The sequence below is a fragment of the Apus apus genome, chromosome 12, assembly GCF_020740795.1.
Source record: "Apus apus isolate bApuApu2 chromosome 12, bApuApu2.pri.cur, whole genome shotgun sequence".
Lineage (NCBI taxonomy): Eukaryota > Metazoa > Chordata > Aves > Apodiformes > Apodidae > Apus > Apus apus.
This window is the reverse complement of record NC_067293.1, coordinates 3,464,891-3,486,523: the sequence shown is the minus strand read 5'-3', so window position 1 is coordinate 3,486,523 and position 21,633 is coordinate 3,464,891. Positions and strand designations below refer to the sequence as shown.

General features: G+C 41.5%; 1 protein-coding gene across 3 annotated transcripts in view; it reads right to left on the bottom strand.

Annotated features, from left to right (window-relative positions):
* KLHL13 (kelch like family member 13) overlaps positions 1-21,326 on the bottom strand; it is a 73,145-nt gene extending 51,819 nt beyond the window's left edge. Inside the window, exons 1-3 of one of the 3 annotated variants that reach the window (XM_051630590.1) lie at positions 21,301-21,326; positions 11,130-11,194; positions 4,224-4,282 (exon numbers count right to left, since the gene is read on the bottom strand). In XM_051630590.1, the coding sequence (XP_051486550.1) occupies positions 4,224-4,243 (20 nt within the window). In that variant the 5' untranslated portion in view covers positions 4,244-4,282; positions 11,130-11,194; positions 21,301-21,326. Of the gene's footprint in view, positions 1-4,223; positions 4,283-11,129; positions 11,195-21,161; positions 21,229-21,300 lie in introns of those variants that run through there. The other 2 variants (XM_051630592.1, XM_051630591.1) reach the window with 2 other exon arrangements.
* Positions 21,327-21,633: the final 307 nt, after the last annotated feature.

Genomic DNA, 21,633 nt, shown 5'->3' with positions numbered 1-21,633 from the left:
CATGCCTGGATTTACACAATGAACCAAATAATTACGACAAAGTGAATCTAAGTTTAACCAAGTTTTTACATTGGCCCAAAAATATGATGTAAAAGTGTTCCTAAAATGTTTACGTCCTTACAGATTTACCACATCTTCAATGTTATGCAAAGGACTTCCATTTCACCTGCATTTTTCATCCCTCATAAGCCTTTTCTCCAACACAAGTCACCTATGGCTACAAATTCAGCATATTAAAGCTCAGTTCATCACCTATATTTAATAAATCCACACCAGCCTAACTGATTCCACTAACAAAAGTCTGATTAGACCAGCACTGCATTTTTAAAAAAAGCACACAGAAGCAATCCAGCAAACGCTAGTAAAATAAAAACTTATATTATCTCCATTAAGACAACAGGATTCCTGACATTTGGATCCCACTTTCTCTACACTCAGTGAAAAAAAAATCCTGGTAAGAAACCAGCTGCTGAGTGTCAGTTATTTTAAGAGCATAAAGACTCGATGTGGTCACTAAGATCAGGGCAGGCCAGTGGAACATATTAGTCCACTCAGGAGGAAACTGAATAGCTTAGATACAGCATGTCCCTTTGGTGTCCAGCTTGTCACATACACTCCTAATCTACTGATTACCAAGGGTACAGCTCAAGTACCTATTACTACTGCACAAATTAGACTTACTCAGACATGGGCAGATGTCAAGTAGAACAAGGCACCCTCATTCAGCCTGTCAGAAAAAAAAAAATCAGCCTAGGGAATGAGTGTGCACCTCTGCCTTTTGGTTTAAGTACATGATTTCTACAATTTTAAGTTAAACATTATCCAGCATACTTAGGAATCCGTATTTTTTAAGTTTATAAATGTAGGGAGTCAATACTACCAGGTGAAAAAGCTTTTATTGTACATTCACACTTTATTAACAAAGCCACATTTTTACTTAATGCACTGAGTTGGAATGTATATTTTAAATCCTTTAAAGTTTGCTGCTTGAGCAAAGGTGAAGCATTTTTCCACTTTTAACCAGACACAGGACATTTAAAAATGCACAGTAATAAACTATGTTAAAAGCTGTAACAGGTAAATAGCAGTTTTCATTATACATCCCACAAACTTCATAGAACTGTAAATACCACTTCAGCACAAAAGTTCAAGCCAAGGTTGTGACCATGTAGAACTGGGAAAATCAACTACTTCCTGCACTTCCAACCTGCAACACGGACTAAGCTCTATTGCATTCACAAGCTATCCCATGACATCTTACCCATACTCATGCTTGCAATAACCCATAAAAATTAACAAAACAAGCCACAGAGGTATTACCTGTTATTGCAGCTACTAATGCTGACACAGAGGAGCCTTAATGTAGGCAAATCCAGAAACACTCTTCATGGTGGGTGTCACTGCCTATAAGCCTTATCCGCTCTCTTAAGTACCAGGGCACAACCTGACCCAGCCACATGCTGAAGACAGGGAAAAGCTGCCTGCTGTGCAACTAGAAGATCCTTCACAGCAACCATCTGTACAAATTACATGCTAGCCCCACAAAATAACTTCTGTATTTTTCAGAGCCTTTTCGGAACATTGCAACACTAAAATATAGTAAACATCTGTAAATACACTCAGAGAAAAGTGTATTACCAGTAACTGTGGCATCACTATGAAAGTATTTTAAGCTATGTAGACTGACACTTGGAACATTTATATTTAACTATGCTTCTTGTGTTAAAAAAAAGGAAACAATCAAGTTCCAGTTGTATGAAGTTGATAATAACAGGTATCTTATTTTTAAAAATAGTGACATTATTTCTCAACAGCAAGTTTTTCCAAGCTCTATACAGTGATACCCAGGAGACAAATACACCTGCACTTTCCTAACAAAGTGCCTGCCCAAAGCACATAAAACTTATGCAGGCCTGTACATACCAGATGGCCACACAACTTCTACTTCCTTAAAGCTCCTAGAAGCTACAGCAAGAGTTTAAAGAACTTACTTTTTTTTTTTAAGAAAGTGTAAAGATGTTTAGTTATGAATAAGCTTCTTTGCCCTAAGAAAGCAGCCTTGAAAGTTGGAAAAAAAATAATCTGAACCAAACCAAATATTTGGTAACATACCCTCACCTCATCAGTAACATCAGAAATCTCTGCTATTAAGTTTAGAGAACTTAAACAGGGACACTTAAGAACAGTGTTACTCAGAGGAAGAAACCTAAGGAAGTAGCAGACACCTGGGCAAGGCCTACCTGACTTACTGGGTCAGAGGCAGGACTGCCAAAGGAAGACTGTCCCAGGGGCAGACCAGAGCAGTTCCAGGAGATGTCAAAGAAAGCTCTGCCCATGAGACCTAACCTGGGTACTGAGCCCTGATCAGAATCTGAAAACAAGAACAACATGCACCATGACCAAGGAATCAAATACTCCACTACTCTGGTTATCTGCAAAAGGCAATACAGAACAATATTTTTATTTAAAATATTAACTATTCTTAAAAGTTATGTTATCCTTATATAATATTCCATATTATCGCTGCCACTTAGCCAACTGTCACAAAGCCTTCATGGACTTGGGCCACAAGACAGTGATCTCAAGGTCACAGGGTAAATCAAATCAACACTATCTCCTGGGTAAGTCAGCTGGATCAGCACAAGGACTTCTGCTGCTTCATAAAGAATCCAGCACCTGGCCAGGATATTGTTACAAGGAAATCCTCCTGCAGCCTTCCTGAACTGTCAAGCAGAGCCTGGAAGAAGCCAAGGAAAAGATTACTACAAGCCAGTATTATCCTGAAGTAGATTTTCTCTTGACTGAAAGCAAGACAGACTATCAGCCACAATATACAGACATTGAACCTCATCCTAGACTGAGGAAATTAAGCGTTAATGACTTTAAGTAATCAGTGAATTTCAAATCACAAAATCTTATCTATAAAAATATGCAACAGGTTCCAGAATGAGAGGAGCCTAAAAACCATTTAAAAACTTTTTTCTTAGAGCTAGGTAACGAAAAAGGCAAATCCCATGCAAGAATCCAAGCTAGCTTCTTCCTTGGAGTTTAAGACATTACTAGCCACCATAATAAAAGAATATATTTCAATTAAAAAAAAAAACAAAACAAAAAAACCCAACACTTAAATTTTCATGGTATAGCATTAATACTACAAATGGAAAAATTAGAAATTGAGTTGCCTGAGGTAACAGCTGTTCTGATTTTCTTGGCACTGAAGAGCTCAAAGCACTGAAGTTGCCCAGAAAGAAACCATTCTCCTAGATTATTACCATTAGAACAAAGCAGTAGCTCCAGAGTATCAGAACTTATGGTTGAATAGAAAGCACCCAAGACCACATTACTACTATTACACTTAACATACTAGAAAATAAGCAAAAATACTATAATGGAAAATCCTAAAATAACATGCTGCTTTAATTCTCAACTGTTACTGGAAATTTGGCCAAGAGAAAGGAAACACTGGGATTAAGCAACCTGAAAGAAAGAGGTGGGTGATGAGTCTACAGCACAGGAAAACCGCATATTTATGTAGTCCATCTGACAAAGAAGACATTGCATCACCTAACTGTGATAATAAAAAATGATCTTGTTTCCACAAAAATAAGTCCTTTAAGCACTTAATTAGGTACATTTATATTCTGACAAAGGCTCCTCCTTTCCTATTTGGGAGTGCAGCTTAACTGCATATTCCCAGACTATGATTGTGTTCCAGCAGGCAGGAACTGAAAACTTTAAGGAAAGCTTCTACTGACTGCTACTACTCCTATCTTCTTCACAGCAAACGTAACAGGCTTCCAACCAAAACCAGAGAGGGACAACAAACATTAGAATGTAGAACAGGTAGCACCTACAAGCTTGACAGAACAGGCCCCCTAAGTCCTGAGTTAACTGTACTTAAGGTTGACAATATACCCAGAGGTTTTTACTAGTGTCTAGAAGACATAACAGCAGTCATCTGCAAAAGCCTTTGGTCAACTGATCACTGTAGAAGAGCCAAGCGTCATGGCTCATCACTTATGAAACCACACATACACAGCTGCTCTGTCTTCCAGCTCTTTATTTCAACAATCAGCTTCGTATATGGATTCCACAAAGGGCTTTATATTCACAGCTTTCCAGAGCCAAATGAAAGTGTTTTGCAAATGGACAATTACTCTAAGTTAAGAAAAAAAAATCAAATCCCACATTAGCCTTTTAGAAAACACACATCAGTTACTCACAAAGTGTCTCTCCACATCATCTCTGGTAAGCGAAAATATCTGCTCTGTTCTTCATGCACCTGTAGTCAAACAGAAAAGAATTGAAGCAGAAGTGAAGAATTGTCACAGACATCCCAAAAAAAAGCATCTGCCCCTCAGATCCCACAGATTTTTACAAAACATAGTCATGCTAAACATCGACAGACAATAGGACTTCTTCCCTGTTCCACTAACTTTCTACAGTAAAATTACAGAGATAAAGAAGCACCAAAGAAAGAAAAATGCTTCTTGTGTGCACGTATTACTCTGTTCTTTGCTGTGGAAAGAAGGATGAATTCTGAAACCTAATCAAGTGAGCAGAGAAAGCACATGCCCTAGATTTTTCAAATAATCTCCTGGTTTAACCCAGTTGCTCCTGAGCCAGACTATCCCACGAACAATTTAATAAAATGGAAGCTGAGACTCATTAAAGCCACCTTTTATTTTAAGATGGAAACAGCTCAAATTATTTATGTGCAAGGCAGAATCACATTAATTTGTGCACAAGAGGTCGAAATTTTAATGAGTTCCATTTTTAAGATCAAATATAGTTGATCAAGAACTCCCTGTTCATTTTTTTTAATGCCTCAAGAGTATGATATCTTACAGCCATTAACCAAAATGAAAGCCTACAGACTATATTCAAGTTTGTGAGCTCATACTTCCACTTCAAAGGACAGGGAAAAAGTTGTAACATTTCAGCTTGGACACACCATTTGGCAGCAAGCTTTGCAAAACAAACTATGCACAACCCCTGAAAAAAGCCACATGTGGGCTTTTTTTCTCTTATATACTTTACAATAATATGTCAGTGAATAATAAAAAATTAGTAGCTGTATAAATTAAGATATTTCTTTAAAGCAATTTACTATTAATTCACAACCCAAAGCAGAAAATCCTATTTCTTAATTAATACTTTTAACACACAAAAGTAAAATAGAATTTTTTAGATGTAGTCACAAAACAGTAAATGTATGTAACAATTTGAAATAACAAGTCAGTTTACATATAACAAAAGAACCTCCACAAATCATCCTCTCCCCTCCCATTGCTTTCTGGCAAGAGGACAAGTGGTAATGGATTAAAACTGAAAGAGCTGGATTTAGATTGGACATTAGGAGAAAATTCTTCACTCTGAGGGTGGTGAGACACTGGCCCAGGTTGCCCAGGGAAGCTGTGGCTTACCCCTCCCTGGAAGTGTTGAAGGGCAAGTTGGATGAGGCTTGGAGCAACCTGGGCTGGTGGGAGGTGTCCCTGCCCATGCAGGGGGGCTGGAACTAGATGATCTTTAAGGTTCCTTCCAACCCAAACCACTCTATGATTCTATGATAAAATTCTAGCTTCAAGGAGTAGGTCACAAGCAAAGTTAATTTAAGAGCCTGTCTAAATTTTTGCCAAAGTAGATCTAGACATTTAGTGGAAAGAAATCACACACAATATTTGTAAGCATGAATTATAAATTCAGTGTGTGCTTTGCAAGACTTTAAACATGCCAGAACTGAGACAGCATCAAACAGAATTGCTTAACAGCATCTCACTTGCTCCTTTTCCTTCCAGTGATATTAGAGCAGCTGGTAGAATAAGGTGGTTCTTAACTCCTGGTGTTGCTGCACCTCAGGACCTCCTTATTTCAAATAAACTTCAGGTTTTCCTCTGTTAATGAAGTCTGCTGAGTAAACAGAATCATAGAATGGTTTGAGTTGGAAAGGACCTTAAAGATCATCTAGATCCAGCCCCCCTGCATTGGCACGACACTCCCCACTAGACCAGGTTGCTCAGAGCCCCACCCAACCTGGCCTTGAACACTTCCAGGGAGGGGGCATCAAGAACTTCCCTGGGCAACCTGTTCCAGTGTCTCACCACTCTCATAATGAAGAATTTCCTCCTAATGTCTGAACTAAATCTCCCCTCTTTCAGTTGGGTATTGCATTTAACCACACTGTGGGCATGGCACGGGCTTCTCTGAAGGGGCAAGTACATCCACACCAGTCGGAAGGCATCAGAAGACAGGTGGCTCTCAACTTCACCAAAATGTACGGTTGGGATTAAATTAATACTAAGAAATAAATTAAGTTGGCCTCTTCCAAGAGGAGGCCACTGTACATGGTTTGCATATATAGTTAAGCAACCTCTTTCCATACACCTGCTTGGTGAGGTTAAGACCATGTTCCTTTGATATGGCCTTTAATAGGGTTGCTTATCTGTAAATATATATCAACGATGATGCTCACGCCACTTTTCTTAGATTGGTAAGAAAGCCTGGCCTTTCAATGATTAACTACAAATAAAAGTAACTTTTTTTAATACTTCCATTTAACAACCTTTCCCCAAACAGGTCATTCCAAGTCAACTTAGCTAGAAGGCTGCTAGTTTTTTGAGAAACAAGTGTTAGCAGTACACAGGAAATTTGTGCTGGACCAAACTAGGCCTGAATTCCTGAAAAGATCTGTTTCACCTTTTCCAGAGTCTATTTAACACAACAGACTGGATAAACTATTTAAATACACTCAGTACTAATTCTAATGACTATAACCCTAGTTTCCAATAAAGAGCTATTAAGTGTCATTTAAAAAATTAAATCCCTTCTATCTGTATATTTCCTCCCCTCACCTCAAGGTTTCTCTGTGATGGGGTTTCAGCAGAACAGCTTATGTTAATCCCCTCACATTATTCTCCTTGTGAAAGAAAGCTGAGCCAATTATGCTGCAAGGTGAAAGCTGAATTTTTCTTCTCTTTTTTTTTTCAAAAAACCACTGCTTATGGGACAAAAGAAACTCCCCCTCTGGAGCTGCATGGGTGGTTTGCAGTAGAAAATCATGAGAAATGCTACAGATATTTTTTTTTTTCTTGTATGTAGGAGAAAACTAAAGACTATAAAAACAAACAGCACAGGATGGACAAGCCAATGCACACGATTCTACAAGTGGCAACAGACAATTTTTCTTCAAATAAAGTACGAAATTCAGTAAGTGCACGAAGAATAGAGCACTAGTCTCACCACCACAGAAATTCAGATAGCTTGAATTCCATGTAAAATACAAAGTTTTCCATACTCAGAAGAGTTTCAGTTAATATTTAACTTTAATGATAGAGATGATACCAACTTTTCCATCCTCACCCTTGATTACAGATGCCCAACACACAAATATGATAAAACCACACCTCCAAATACAATTTTACAGCTTCACTACAACCACAGAAAGCACAAATCTGATCACCAGCATCTACTTGCTGCCTCCTGCCACAAGCTGTGGGCTGAATTTCTCACTGCTGTGCAAGTTCTTCAGATCTCTAGTTTGTGATGTTTGCTCCCGTTGCTGCAGTTATATTTTTGCTGTCATTCTTTCAGATATACAAAAGGATATATATTTATGAATAATAATTCATTTCCTATACAACCCACTATACCATAGAATCATAGAATGGTTTGGGTTGGAAGGGATCTTAAAGATCATCTAGTTCCAACCCCCTGCATGGGCAGGGACACCTCCCACTACACCAGGTTGCTCAGAGTCCCATCCAACCTGCCCTTCAACACTGCCAGGGATGGGGCAGCCAAAACCTCCCAGGGTAACCTGTGCCAGTGGCTCACCACCCTCACAATGAAGAATTTCTTCTTAATTTTTGTTAAAACAACCTCCAGCATGAATTTAGAAAGACAGATTAAAAGAGGTGTGGTTAAGACCCATGTAAACTTGATTAGCATTTCACAGAGAAGTTAAACTACTTCTAACTCCAACTTCATCAAATAAAAACAAATACTGTGTATCTGTCATACACCGGTGCACACAATTCAAATAGCAGACACCCTGTGAAACAAACTGGTTTGTTTTTATGCCTATATTTTGTCTTCTATCAGAAATCTCTACATTTTTCATAGTTGACAGAGGATGCCTACAGCTCACGTGGGTTACTGAAATCAGTTACAGTCAGCTCTGCAGAAATAGCAGCAAATTAGTAACAAAAGATGTTAAAGAATGTACAATAAAGTGTGGTGGCACTGTGGGAGGGCAGGCAGTGTCCAGCAGAGCTAAGACTGTCTCCCACCCAAGGAACAAGGCCAGCCCACCCCCCTGGTGGCAGCCCCATGTCCCCAGCACCCACTGAGCAACTGTGGAGAGCACATGAAAGCAGCACTGGCTCTTGAGGCAGCACACAATTAAATCTGACATTGACCTATACTCTTAAAAGAACAGCTTTAATCTCTGAATAGTAAGAAATAGGATAATCTTTCTCTAAATACAGAGAAGTATATGCCCAAAAATGCACTTCTATCTTAAAAGTAAGATGTAAAATAGCCTACATCAGTAGGCATTTTCCCAAAACATTTCCCAAGGTCAGCACACTCTCCCATTTTTTATAACAGGCAGAGTTGCATTACCTGAGAGCAGCATTACCATATATCCAGTATCACCTGATAATCAATAATTAACAGTAGGATCAATACTGTTTTCCACATACAAAGTAGAAGTATGTAAGAATTTACACATTTGCAAATTAAAGCCATTCCATGCACAAAAGAAATCCTGGGGTTTTTTTTTAAACTAGATAAGACACAACTGAAGCTACCAATTTCCTCCAGTCACCCATGGCACTGCATGCTGAAAAACTCAAGCGTGATAAAGGAAGCCACTAAACTGCTGAAATACAACTCTAGGTAGTGGAACAGATCTTATCCTAATGGAAATGTAGTAATTGTATTAAGTGAAGAACTTTTACCCACCAGAAGCAACGCTATCATGCTCGTTACCTTCAGTTACATAATGGCCTTTGCTAAAGTACTTTAAAAATGTGTTAAATAAAAATTTCATTCAACCTATTTCAGGAACACAAAATAAACCAAGCTTCAGCACATTCACACAAGCCTAGAAGTCTTCACTAATATTTTACATATAAAAACCAAGTTTCTCATTAGTTTGGTATTTCACTCATATAGCAACATAAAGCAGTTCTCTGAAGAAGACTGAACCATTACTACACTGCTTATAAACCACACTCAAGTACAAAATACACAATTTAAAATGGTACCAAAGGCTGCAGGAAAATGTGATGCTGTACTGGACCACGCTGGACATGTGTAATTACTCTGACATTAAGAACGTTTGTTCTCAAGTCCACAAAAAATCACAAGGTTTTGTCAGAGCAGGTCTGTAAACAATCTTACCTTTCAAACAGTGAAGCTTGCTAAACAGGACAGTTTGAAATAACTGTCCAAGCAGGAGCTTAAGCTGTTAGCTCAGTTTATCCATGATCAGGAAAGGTAAACTGAAGCTTTAGCAGCATTCTAGTAAGATTCCAAAGCTACTTAATCTACAAGTACATACATTTATCTTTTTCAGCTAAGCTGAACAAACCTCTAAAAAAGCTGAAAGCAATCTTAACAGTATCTCCTTGTGTTATATGCACTGTACAGAACTAAACAGCTTCTATGTCTTTATCAATTTTCCTAATAAATAACCTAAGGCTACAAAACTTGATCCACAACAATGGAGAGTTCTGAGATTTTCAAGATATTAACAGTGTTAACATTTCAAGTCTATAAACCAGCTTTGGAAAGCTCTAAGTAAAACACTGCTCCCATGGAAGAGTTAAACAGAACATGGTCAGAGAGTTCTCCAAAAGAAAATGAAATATTTTTCATTCAAACATTTGGATGTTAAGTACTTAAACTGCTGTGAAGAGTTTAGATACAAAAGCTTCCAAGAGATTATTTCCAGTTTGCTATATCCAAATAATGATATTTAACAATACAAAAGCCTTCTAGTTTCTGTCCCAGGGAAGGCTGACAAGTATCATCAACAGCACCTGCTAAAAACCTACACTTTACAAACATGCTACTCACCCACACAGTCTCTCATAAGGCATTTATTTTGTACTGGGAAAATTCAGAATAATTTTCAATGCATCAATTTAAGGATGCCTACTGCAACATCTGGAAAAGGCTACATAAATAACACAGAAAATGTACATAATAATGTACATACATATTTATTTACGAAACCTTCAAACTAGGAAGGTTCAGGCTACCAACACAAAAATATCCAATTGTTTTGGTCAGCACTGAAGAACAGTTTTAAAGGTGCCTGCTTTCTTAGAAGCATAAACCATTTAATCAACATTTATTAAATGCTAAGTTTCACGTAAGGAAAACACCACACAAGCCAGCTATGAAAGGTCAAACTGAAGACCTATTTAGCCAAGCTACCTGACAGCAGCCAACTTAGTAACACGACACTGCACTCCATCAGCTTCCCTCAGCCAAGGTTCCAGTGACTTCCCACAACTGCATCCAGAACATATCCTTCACCACTCTGCCATTCACTTTTTTCTTCCACTAATTTGTCTAATCACATCTCATACTAATTTGTACTCAAGATACTCCATGACAATGCAGTCTTTATATAATTATACAGTAGGTTACAGTGAAATCTCACAATATAATGACACATTGCAGGAAAGCATTCCTCAGCTACCACCTCAATAATTTCGTAACACACCACCCATCGTAGCCTTTGCATCTCCACTGGTTGCAGAGACTTCCCCAGCATTGTCTTTCAAAGAGTGCTCCCCAGCTGAGCAACCCCTGAAATAGATTGCCCAGAGAAGCTGTGGATGCCCCCTTCCTGGAGGTGTTCAAGGCCAGGTTGGATGGGGCTTGTGCAGCCTGGTCTAGTGGGAGGTGTCCCTGCTCATGGCAGGGAGGTTGGAACCTGATGATCTTTTAGGTCCATTCCAACTCCAACCATTTTGTGATTCTATGAAAACACCCACACTGAACACCACAATGTGTTGCCTGGCTATGTTAATTGACCAGGAACAGTTTCACTGAGGTTTAGCCATTAAAAAACAATAATCACTTGCATACACAAAGCATCTCAACTTTCTTACTGTTCATGCCAGGATCCCAGGGCTATGTTTCGCCATTCCCAAGTAGTCCAGGTTAATTTTGACATCTAGAATAAAGTTCAGGGAGAGAAAAAAAAAATTGTCACACAAGTTTGCACACTGTTATTCACTGTAGATGTTATTTTAAAGAACTGCAGGGTACAGCATCTCTAAAAGAGTTAACAATCAGCTTCCACAGCTCTCCAAGCTCTATCTCTCCTGTGAATGGAAAACTGGATAGGCCCACTTCTTGCCTGGAGGGAAAATTCACACCAGTGACCACAAATCTGTGGCATCCTTCTCTTTTCCATGAGTATTTCACACACAATTCTGCAAGACCACAGCTTCAAATCAAAATCAATTTCAACAACAGTGCAGATGAAAAAAAGCCAGAGTTAATTTTTGCATAAAATTAGCCAGTCTCTCAGAAGTACAGCCACCACTTTTATAATTTAAATCACTAAATGCTTACAAGTCACAGGAGGTACAGAAATCCTAACAGAAGATACTAAGCCAACCATGGTTTTCATAAATTCATCTCACAGTTGCCATCACAGGAGAAAACCATCCAGGCAGGACTTGCAAAAGAAGCACCACCCACAACAGAGTTGAAATAGCACAAAGTCACAGCAAAAGGTTTCATAGCCATCCTACTGGCCAGAAGGAACAACTGGAGAGCAGAATTTGGGGACACACTGCTTTTCTTTTTAAGGCTCAAAAGATAACATGTCCAACTGAAAAGGAAAAAAAGAGCAGCAAGTTACCCCAAAGTACAAAGTACAATTAGTAGTATTGCCATTTGCAACGACAGACACATTTTTTGTCCATTTTGACATAAAGCAGAGTAAGGAAGAGCTGGCAACAATGCTGTGGCTTATGCTTCCTCTGCATTTCTTCTCAGCAAAGAAAAAACCTGGCAACTTGTATTCTCACATCCAGTAAGCAATATTGAGGGTCGCTTCTATTCAATGAACAAACTTTTTTCAGTTTCAAGCCCTCACCAACCTGATATTATTCATCCAATTAAAACAATAAAACAATGCTATCAACAAAACCACATAGGAAACCCCAAGTTAACCAATAGTATCAGATAAGAAGCATTACAGGGCATTCAGAAGTCTTAATCAAAACAAAGGAGCTACCTAAAGATTAGAGAAGCTACTGCAGTCTTATTTCATGAAGCTTTCTTCCTGTTGACACTCCCCTTTTAATCTATCAAAGTACTTTGCTTTTTATAAATGCACAGCTATGCGGAAAGACCCACATTCCAGAATTAAAATATTAATGTGCTAGGAATGACACACGATTCCTCAGGAAGCCTCTTAAACAGGTCGTTTCGGTGAAGAAAGCCAGGATAACAAGGTTAGAAATCAGCAAGAAGAAGCCTGGGAGTAAGACCCAGGCTTCCCTCCATGATCTGTCAGAGCATTCTGCAGAACCTGTGTCCCTGCAAAGCCATGTCAGGCTCCTGACACACACAAGCATTACAGTGCAGGGTCCCATGAAAGGCCCTCAGTAATGAAAATCTCAAACAACGTCAGACTTGTTAGACACATCTGGGATGGCACTGGAACAATCCAGTCAATACAAAGATAGCATTTTTCCTCCAACCCACTCATTTTTTCCTCCTCCCATTTCCTTATGTGCCATTATTTATTCTTGACTCCATGTTAGTACTGTAAAGTGTTGCCGTGCAACATCATCTTTTACACATGCACATTTTCCAGCCCAACTCCCTCCTACCATTAATTTTATTAATGAATAAACAATCTGAACCAGTGATGGGAGCTGGTTATAACCATAGCATGGATTTTTCTCTAGGCATGTGGGGAAGACAGGACAGTGTTCCACAGCAGCCCTGCGCCATATCCCACAGCATCCACCTTCAGCAGTTCAGAAGAATGCTAAAACTACTGCCATCCTTGCATCCCCACAAACCATGTCTACACTTAACTACTTTTTTTCACTCCGCACCAGCAGACTACTACAGCCTAACCAGAAAAAAAAAAAAAAACAAGACAAAAAATGAACAAAAACACTGATTCCCTACAAGGATGATGAACTGGGATCCTCTTCTTCCACCTGTAACCACAGGGTTATTTGCAGGGGAGAAGCCAAATTTCTGCCTGTCAAGCTTCAGCTTGTGAACCTCTGCCCTAGGTTTGATCTCCTCTAGACACAGCAGCTGTGCTGTGAAAGAGCTCAGCACCCTCAGCTGCTTGTCCCTGCTCTCTGCCAGAAGGCTACCAGCTGAGATGCTCTTAAGTACTTTTTAACCCATTTACTCAGGATCAACTGATACAAAGAGTGATTATTTAGGCTGTTTAAACCACTCCAGCTTATTTTGGTTGGAATTCTGTAGAATAGCTCACATAACTGTCTGAGCTGCCAGAGGTAAGGTTTACAGCCCCCTTGCTGAAATATTTTCTCCTACAAACCAGGAATGATGGCCAACAGCAAAACCAGACAAAACGCCTGCTGGGATTCCAAAAGAAACTGCAGCTGCTGGCACACTCATCATCACCTAAGGAATGAACTTTAAGAAGAGGGTAAGCCTTGCTTATGCCTGCTCAGCCCTTTCCAGGGAGGTATTTTCACCTAGCTCTCAGAGAAGACATAAGGCAAAGCTCCACAAGTGAGGACAGACACATGAGCACCAATAGTAAGAGCATGCAAGCCTTTGCCGTTGAAGGAAGGCAAGAGATGTTTTAAAATCCATTTGAGTTGCCTGAATGTTACAAGTTTTAAATGAGAAATATGCTACCACCACAGGCTAAAGTTAGACTACATGCTTACCAAGATCTTGCCAACAATATTAACCATTTCTTTATTTCAATGTACCCACCTTACCAACAATAACACACAAACCCCAGAAAAATAACAGGTGGAAAAAAGGCTACAGTAGCATAACAAGATTTAGGAACAGAAACTGCCTTTTTGTTGTGTGCAAATGAAACACTATCAAACCAAGGTCTAGATCCAGCAGCAAGGCTCTTAAACACCATCAGGTCTACACATCAGCAAGAGCATTAAGAGAAACTTAAGGAATTGTGGTAGGAAAACAAAACCTCAGAGTCTCTATTTTCTTGCTAAAAGAACATGCTAGGGGAGCTGAACCACGGTTGATTTAGAGCCTCACAGCAAACTCCTCCACATATTTAACCTTACATTAAGATAAGCTACTAAACCATTCCTGAAAAAGGTTGGCCTACTTGCAAAGATACAGGCCAGGCTCTCTTGTAGCAAGTGATACCATCACCACTAAGGTAACTGCTAATAACACTTCCACCATCCCCAAGATAGCTGATAACATGGTCATCTCAATACTGCTCTCCTTTAAATAACACTCCCTGTCTGGACACTAAGGACAAAATGTTCTGGCTCAGGGGATAATACAGTATCAATTTTCCCCAGGATCACAAAACTCCCCACACTGGCCCTTCCACCATTAAAGATGTCAGTGGTTTCTATCACCCCAGCCTCACGAAGGACAGCAAGTGCTTATGCATTTGCTGTTATTCCTCGGTGACAAATGTGAGCAGACACAAGAGACTGCTCTCACTGCTCTCATTTGCATAGTCACTGAGGGGGCAAAGTAAAGTCACTTCAGCAATCTAATAAATTCAGTATTACTGAATTATCTAGATTTATCCTCTAATTCTTTTGCAGCTCAAGTATTAATTCCTAATTTCCAGTTTGGATGTGTAAGCTTGCGGTCTTTAGCTTATATAAAATGTAACTCATTGGGCATATACCCTGATGGAAATATTTCAATTCCATTGTATTAAATCAAACTTAGAACAGCAAACACAAGAGCCCAGCTTAAATTTCTAGATACAAGAACATCACTGCTGAATTACAAATTCAACATTAAAGAGAACAGAACTGGTTACATTCTGTTCCTGCTAAAAGTTTCCAACATAAACAAGCAATAAAAGATAGTTGTTAATAAGTGAGAGCAATACAACCACATAAGCATTTTCTAACCTTTAGTTGCTGCTACCTTAAAAGTTACTCTGTAGTAGTGGGTGGAAAGATGATCAAGGCAAGGCAGGAGGGATAGACTATTAATACAAGTCTCCTACAACTGGCACTGTGCTTGGGTAATCCATTGCTACAATAATACACATATAGAGAAGACATGCCAACGTCTGTAGGATTCAGTTGCTACTCATGGCTTTCTTTAAATAACGGATCTGCTACTCACTTCCTCTCTTCTGTTCAAAATCTGTGGGCAGTCATAAGCTTGCCCAGAACCGTGCCTGTTTCATAACACCAAAGCTATACTTGGGAGTCAGGCACCGACTGAGAAGCCAAAAGTTGGCAAGACAGAAGAGTAACCCATTTCTCCCTCTCTTCTTCCTTCGAAAGCCAGATAACACCTATGAGCAACAAGATGCAGGTCAGTGTTCCTCCAGAGTTGAGATAAATGGCTTTCCCCTAGCTTATTGTTAGTGCAGAACTTAGGCTTCCATGGAAAGATTTTACAGAAAGAATGAATTTATATGGATCGTTCACTTCCTACACAGATGGAAAACTAACTGGAGAACAGCAGTCCCAAGAACACGTCTCATAAGGCATCTGGAAACATGACTAGTTTGAAGTGGGAGCACTGTCCTGGCCCTGCTGCGTTAAATTCAATGCTCCATCTTCAGCACCTGCTGGGAGAAGCAGTCCTGCTTTCCCCTCCACTCACCTCCAGCCACATCGTTCCTGGTTCTCCCTGTGAGAGCAATTGCAAGGTATAGCCACAGGGTGAGTTAGCAAACTGATAAAAGCACTGCTGAGTGGGTTAGTTTCCCATGAGATAAGCAGCATGAAAGAAGTCACCCTGCAATCACACAAGGGTTAATTCTGCCAAGGGAGCTGCAGCAGATCAGGGCACAAGGCAGGACCACCCAGAGATGCATCAGAGGAGGTATCTGCAGCACTAAACTACCTGCAAAGCCTCTAGCACCACATTTTGCCCTGCAAGTGAGAATCTTCTGGTTACTTTTTCTATCCATTACATGTTTACAAAGATAAAATTTTAAAAAAGTGTTTCGCATTCGTTTCTTACAGAATTATTTAAATACAAATAAAACAGACTGTAACAATGTGTAAGAGAAACAGCTTCAATTTTAGAGAGTTGGGGTTTGTGCCAGTACAGTAAAAGCCTGCTGAATATTTCAGATCATCATCTTAACATACTGCTGGATACGTCACATTAGCATTAACAGATAAGGTCAGTTATTCAAAAGAATCAAAGTTCCCACGATGCTAAACAAAACACACATGGAAAACATTCAACTGAAGACTAGGACAGACCATGGATTTGGAGACCCTAAAAAGCAACCAAGAAAAAGGAATTGCATTGAAATTCACATGTTTACCTTGCTTTCTTTGACCTACAGGATTCTCTCTAATGCTTCATTATTATCAACTCCCCCACCACAAAAATTCTGCTTTATTTTATTCATGACATGGAACCTCACCGTCCTCACAACAGTTTGCATGTGACCAGATGGAGGGGTAATCAAGCTCATTAATAGTGTAACATGGTTTTCATTTGCCATATTGCTAAACCCTGGTCTGCAATTTCCAAATTATACAGGCTGATAAATCTTGTCCTCTCAGTTTCTTCTGCTCACCAGGAATAAAGGAACAAAGTTCTTCTCTTGCTTCCCAGCAAAGATGGAAACTTACATTCCTACAGGGAGTAACACATTGAGATGCTGAGCACCCCAGTATCACTTGCTCTTAAGCCCTCAGAGCTAGGACAAGCACTCAAACCACCACATCCCTGATTGTAACCACAAGACCTGTGCAACACATTCCCACCTGCTCTGTGCCAACACTTTTCTTCTAGCGAGGTGGAACAGCTTAGACAGGACCTCCATCCTACAGCAGCTTATACCTCCCACCTTCAGCTAATGAGAGATTTCTGAGAGGCAGGAGAAACAAGTATATACACCAGAAGGAGCCAAAGGAAGGTGGGTAAATAGTCCTGCTGCTTTGACTACTGATAACCAGTTACACTTCTGGTCCCATCCACTCTTGCACAGAAACACATCAGCAGTTTTGCCCTGTCAATAGCCTTCCATGTGCACCACTGCCTGAACATCCCTCGAGAGCAGGGTTCCTTGGAAAGGAAGAGCAGAACACACCACCTGACAGTTCCAGCAGGCATGGGCCACCTTGTCAGACTGATGCTCTTGAATAGGGAAAAAGGTTTTAAGCTTTCCCCAAAATTTAAGCAACTACAAGCAAGTGAAAAAGCTTTGAGAATTTCTTTGGCACAACAACTTGTGTTCACAACCTATTTTCATTTCTGCTCTCACCTGTACTTACGCTTTCTCAAATTTTAAATATTTCATAATAAAGAAAACAAGCAGAATAGCTTTAAAAGGCAAGAGTCTGTTGGCATCACCAAACAAATCTCTCATTTCACAACTACAGAATGCACCACCAAGCAGCTGCATCCATCACAAAGAAGATAAAACAAAAGCCTCAAGAAATCATATGACCATGCTGTTAATATGTACAACAAAGCACTGTTCCCACAAAAGGAAACAAAATGACACATTTCCCACAGCAAGTTTAAAGAAAAAACATTGACAATGCAAATCAGCAGCTGATGCATTCTTCAAAAAATTAGTACACCTGCTTCACTTAAATGCTGCTTCTCAAAAGCATGGAAGACATCAAATTCAATACAGGACACTGAACATGTGAAATCTTGCATTTTGTTACTGTTAGTCTCTTCTGAAACACATAAGTCATTTTAAGTAGTCAGACTTAAATTTTGTTCCAGCTTTCAGGGACAAAACAGATCTCTTCCTACCTCCTAATCCAAAAGGTAACTTCAAGAAAACCACTTCTGAAGAACTCCTGTCTTCAGTTCCCTCTGTCTCCCACCTCAGGACACTTACAACTTAGTTCCCTTGTCAGATCCAAATGACACAGGATACAGGCTACCCACACTATCTGGCATTGGTGGCTTTTACCTCAAAACTTATTACCATGTAAAACCCTTAGTTTTGTAAGTTTTTCATAGACACTTTGCTATATATACTTCAAAAATCTTCTTCCACACTAGTGTTTTTAATTTACCCATAAAGCTCTGCTCTCCCAGTTTTAAGAAACCTGTTGCATCACAAACAGTTAAAAAGAAAACCATACAAATGTTTCCATCCAGTACTGACAATGCAATACAGCTGTGAGAATTAAAAAAAGCTGAAAGTAGAGAACCTTGAAAGGAAAGCAGAACATGTGTTGCACCATCTATTTAAGCTTTTACCTCACACTGACATCCACATACACCATGTCAGATCTGTGATAGAGGCACCTGTCCCTGTGAACCTAGCCTGAGGGCATCAAAGTCAACTTCCGTCAACTATTAAGAGTCATTAGAAAAGTTCTGCACTATCGATACAGTGAAACAGCCGAACACCAAATACTCTCTCTCTCTCTCTCTGAGGCTGCTCTTCAATTGTTCAATTTTTGCCACAGTGCACCTTCTCAGAAAGTTCTGCCAGCACAGATACATCAATTAAAAGAATAAAGAAAAAAAAAAAAAAACAATGTACAAGAATAAAGGGAAAAAAGCATCACAGCTACTTCAGCAATGGAACAACCATGAAAAAGCAGAGCATTTTTAAGAGCTTTGCTTGTGGTGGTTGTGGAAGTCATAGTAGTGCTAGCAGAAACACCCCTAGAAGAATACATTGCAAATTAATTTTGAGTCTCTACCAACATGTTTCTTTGTAGCATAGACCGATTTATCTTTTTTACTAGCTAGACCACACTAAGAACATATAGCCCTTGAGATAACATCATTGGAACTTTTAATTCAGAAAGCAGAGGTTATGCTTTTAAATCCAGACATCCTGGGCTTGATCGCCACTGTCAAAGAAACAGATACAAGTATTACAGTGAGATACTCTCAACGTGTGATAGTCTGTATATTCTTATTTAAAGAACTTGAACATCTTTCTGAGCTTGTTGCAAAACAAAAAAGAACCACGTTTCAGGTTACAAAATCCTCAGGGGGAAAAAAACAAGGCTTTACTTTGTACACTCAATCTCACAGTGCTTCCAGCCAGTCCACAGGAGAGCACAGGAGCCCTTTCTGCAGCAGCTACATTTCACCTCCCTTCTGAGCCCCCCTAGAGCTTATTGCAGGATTCAGCATCAATCTCACATGCTGTGTCTGTAGAGATACCAGCTGAACATTCTCCCTCTCTTCTCCACCCTGCTCAGCCCTGCTCTGAGTGAGCCAAATCCTCACAGGCTGTTTGAGATGATCCCAGAGCTCGTCATCTCCCCGCAGACATGCTGTCCTATCATTTGTGGGACTGCATTGCAAACTGGATCAGGGAGTCTGTGTATGATCCTTTTTTCCCAGCTGGGTACACTTGCTGATCTGCTTCATACCTGGCATCTCCAAAAGCTGTTCCAGTGACACCACAAGTCACAGAACTCCCAAGCCACCATTTCTGCTATGGAATAGATACAGGTGAACTATGGCCTCACTTGACTTTCAGTCAGTTGACTTTCAGTCTAGTGAATCTTTTACAGAAGAGCAGAATAAACTCTTTAAAATTAAAAAAAAAAAAAAGCTTGCAGGGGCAAAGCCACTTTATTCCATTTTTGACACCTGGTGTCAAGCCAAGGCTCACTAGAAACAGTCTTGCTTCTTTGAAGCAGAGCAGCATGCTAATTGGCACTGGCAGCTCCCTACAAGTTTTTTTGAACTTCAGAAGGGAAGGAAAATGTTTGGAAGCACAATTTTGAAAATCACAGAAGCAAAGAGATCACAAGAAGTGCATTCAGGATAGCGTTTAATCCTAGTTACTACCTAAACTTTTTACTATCAACACTCTGCAGTGTATTCTAGTATTAAATGGGATTGCAGAACAGGCTTTACCATGAAATCAGAGAAGTAGGGAGAGTGCCCTGAAGGTTCTTCATTAGCATTATCTCTATGTGTAGCTCACTGGAGAAAGCATAAGGAAGATTCCTCTGTGGCATTCTATTCAAATGCATGAGCCATATTAAAATGGGAAGATATTCCCAATGCAGACTCCACAGCAGGTCCCAGTCAGCATCAGTTTCATTAGCACTCAGAATACTCAAGCTGAAGAGCCCTTTGCCATACAAAACTGAGAAAGATGTACACCTTGCAGCTCCTGAATTACACAAAGGACTCCAGCCAAGACTCCAAGAGCTCTCAAGTTAAAGTCACATTCTTATATGGAAACGAAAAGTCCTGAACAGTATCTAGGAAAAACAGAACTTGGCCTAAATCTCATGTGAACAGGGAGAAGAAACTGGCAAGTTAATTACAACCTAAGGTTACATCCTCATTTCTAATGGCTGCATCTCAGAACTAATCCCCCAAAACTCCTTCCCGCACCCAGACCTCAACCAGCCCATCAAAGACCAGGGAACAATGAGCACCGATGAGCAGACAGGGTCCGGGGAAGGAAAAAAACAACAACAACAACCAAAAAAAGACCATTACAATGGCCGCAGAACAATGTCTGGAAGAGGCGAGCTGAAGACACTTTTCCAGAGGCACAAAGCGCCCGGTCCCGGAGCAACCCGCCCGCTGGGACCACCAGCCGTGCCGGTCCCGCTTTGCTCCCAGCCCGGAGCCCGGTCCCGCCAGAGCCCTGTGCCCCCCCCGCCCACCGGACACCCCCGGAGCTCGGCCGTGCTGCCTCACCCCGGCTCCCGGCTGCCAGGGGGGACCCCCTCCCCACAAACCGGGTCTCCCCCACTGCCACCCGCTGCTCCTCCCCTCGCAGAGGGGTCACCCCGGAGGCCCCCGCGACAACCAGCGATACCCGCCCCCGTCCTCAGGGCAGCCCGGCCAGCACCGAGGCAGCCGCGGCCCCGCCGCCCGGGCCCCGCGCTCCTCACACAGCCCAGCCACGCTCTGCCCCCGGCCCGGCCCGCTGCCCCCGGCCGCACAGGCCCCGCAGGACACCGGGCCCCTCCGGGACCCCGAGCGAGGTGAGACTCCAGAGCGTCCCGGCGCGCCCCGCTCACCTGCAGCGCCCGCCCGGCCCCGGCCCCGGCCCCGCCGCCGGCCGCGGGCCCCGCTGCCCGCCCAGCCCTCCTCAGGAGCCCCGCGGCCCGGGAGCGCGCCCCGCGCCCCGCCCCGCCCCGCCCCCGGCCCGCGCCTCACCGCCCGCGCCGACATGGCGGCCGCCGGCCCTCTGCGCATGCGCCCCAGGCGGCGGGGAGGGCAGCGGGCGGTGGGCGGGGCTGTGGAAATGGGCGTGGTCTTGGGTAGAGAGTGGGCGGGGCTACAGGGAGGGGGCGGGGCTTCTGTGCCCGCGGGGCGCGGGACGGACAGAGGGACGGGTGGGTGGACCAAGCATAGAGGCATAGAATGGTTTGGGTTGGAAAGCACCTTATAGACCATCCAGTCCCAACCCCCTGCACGGGCAGGGACACCTCCCATCCCACCAGCCCAGGCTGCTCCAGGCCCCATCCAACCTGCCCTTCAACACTGCCA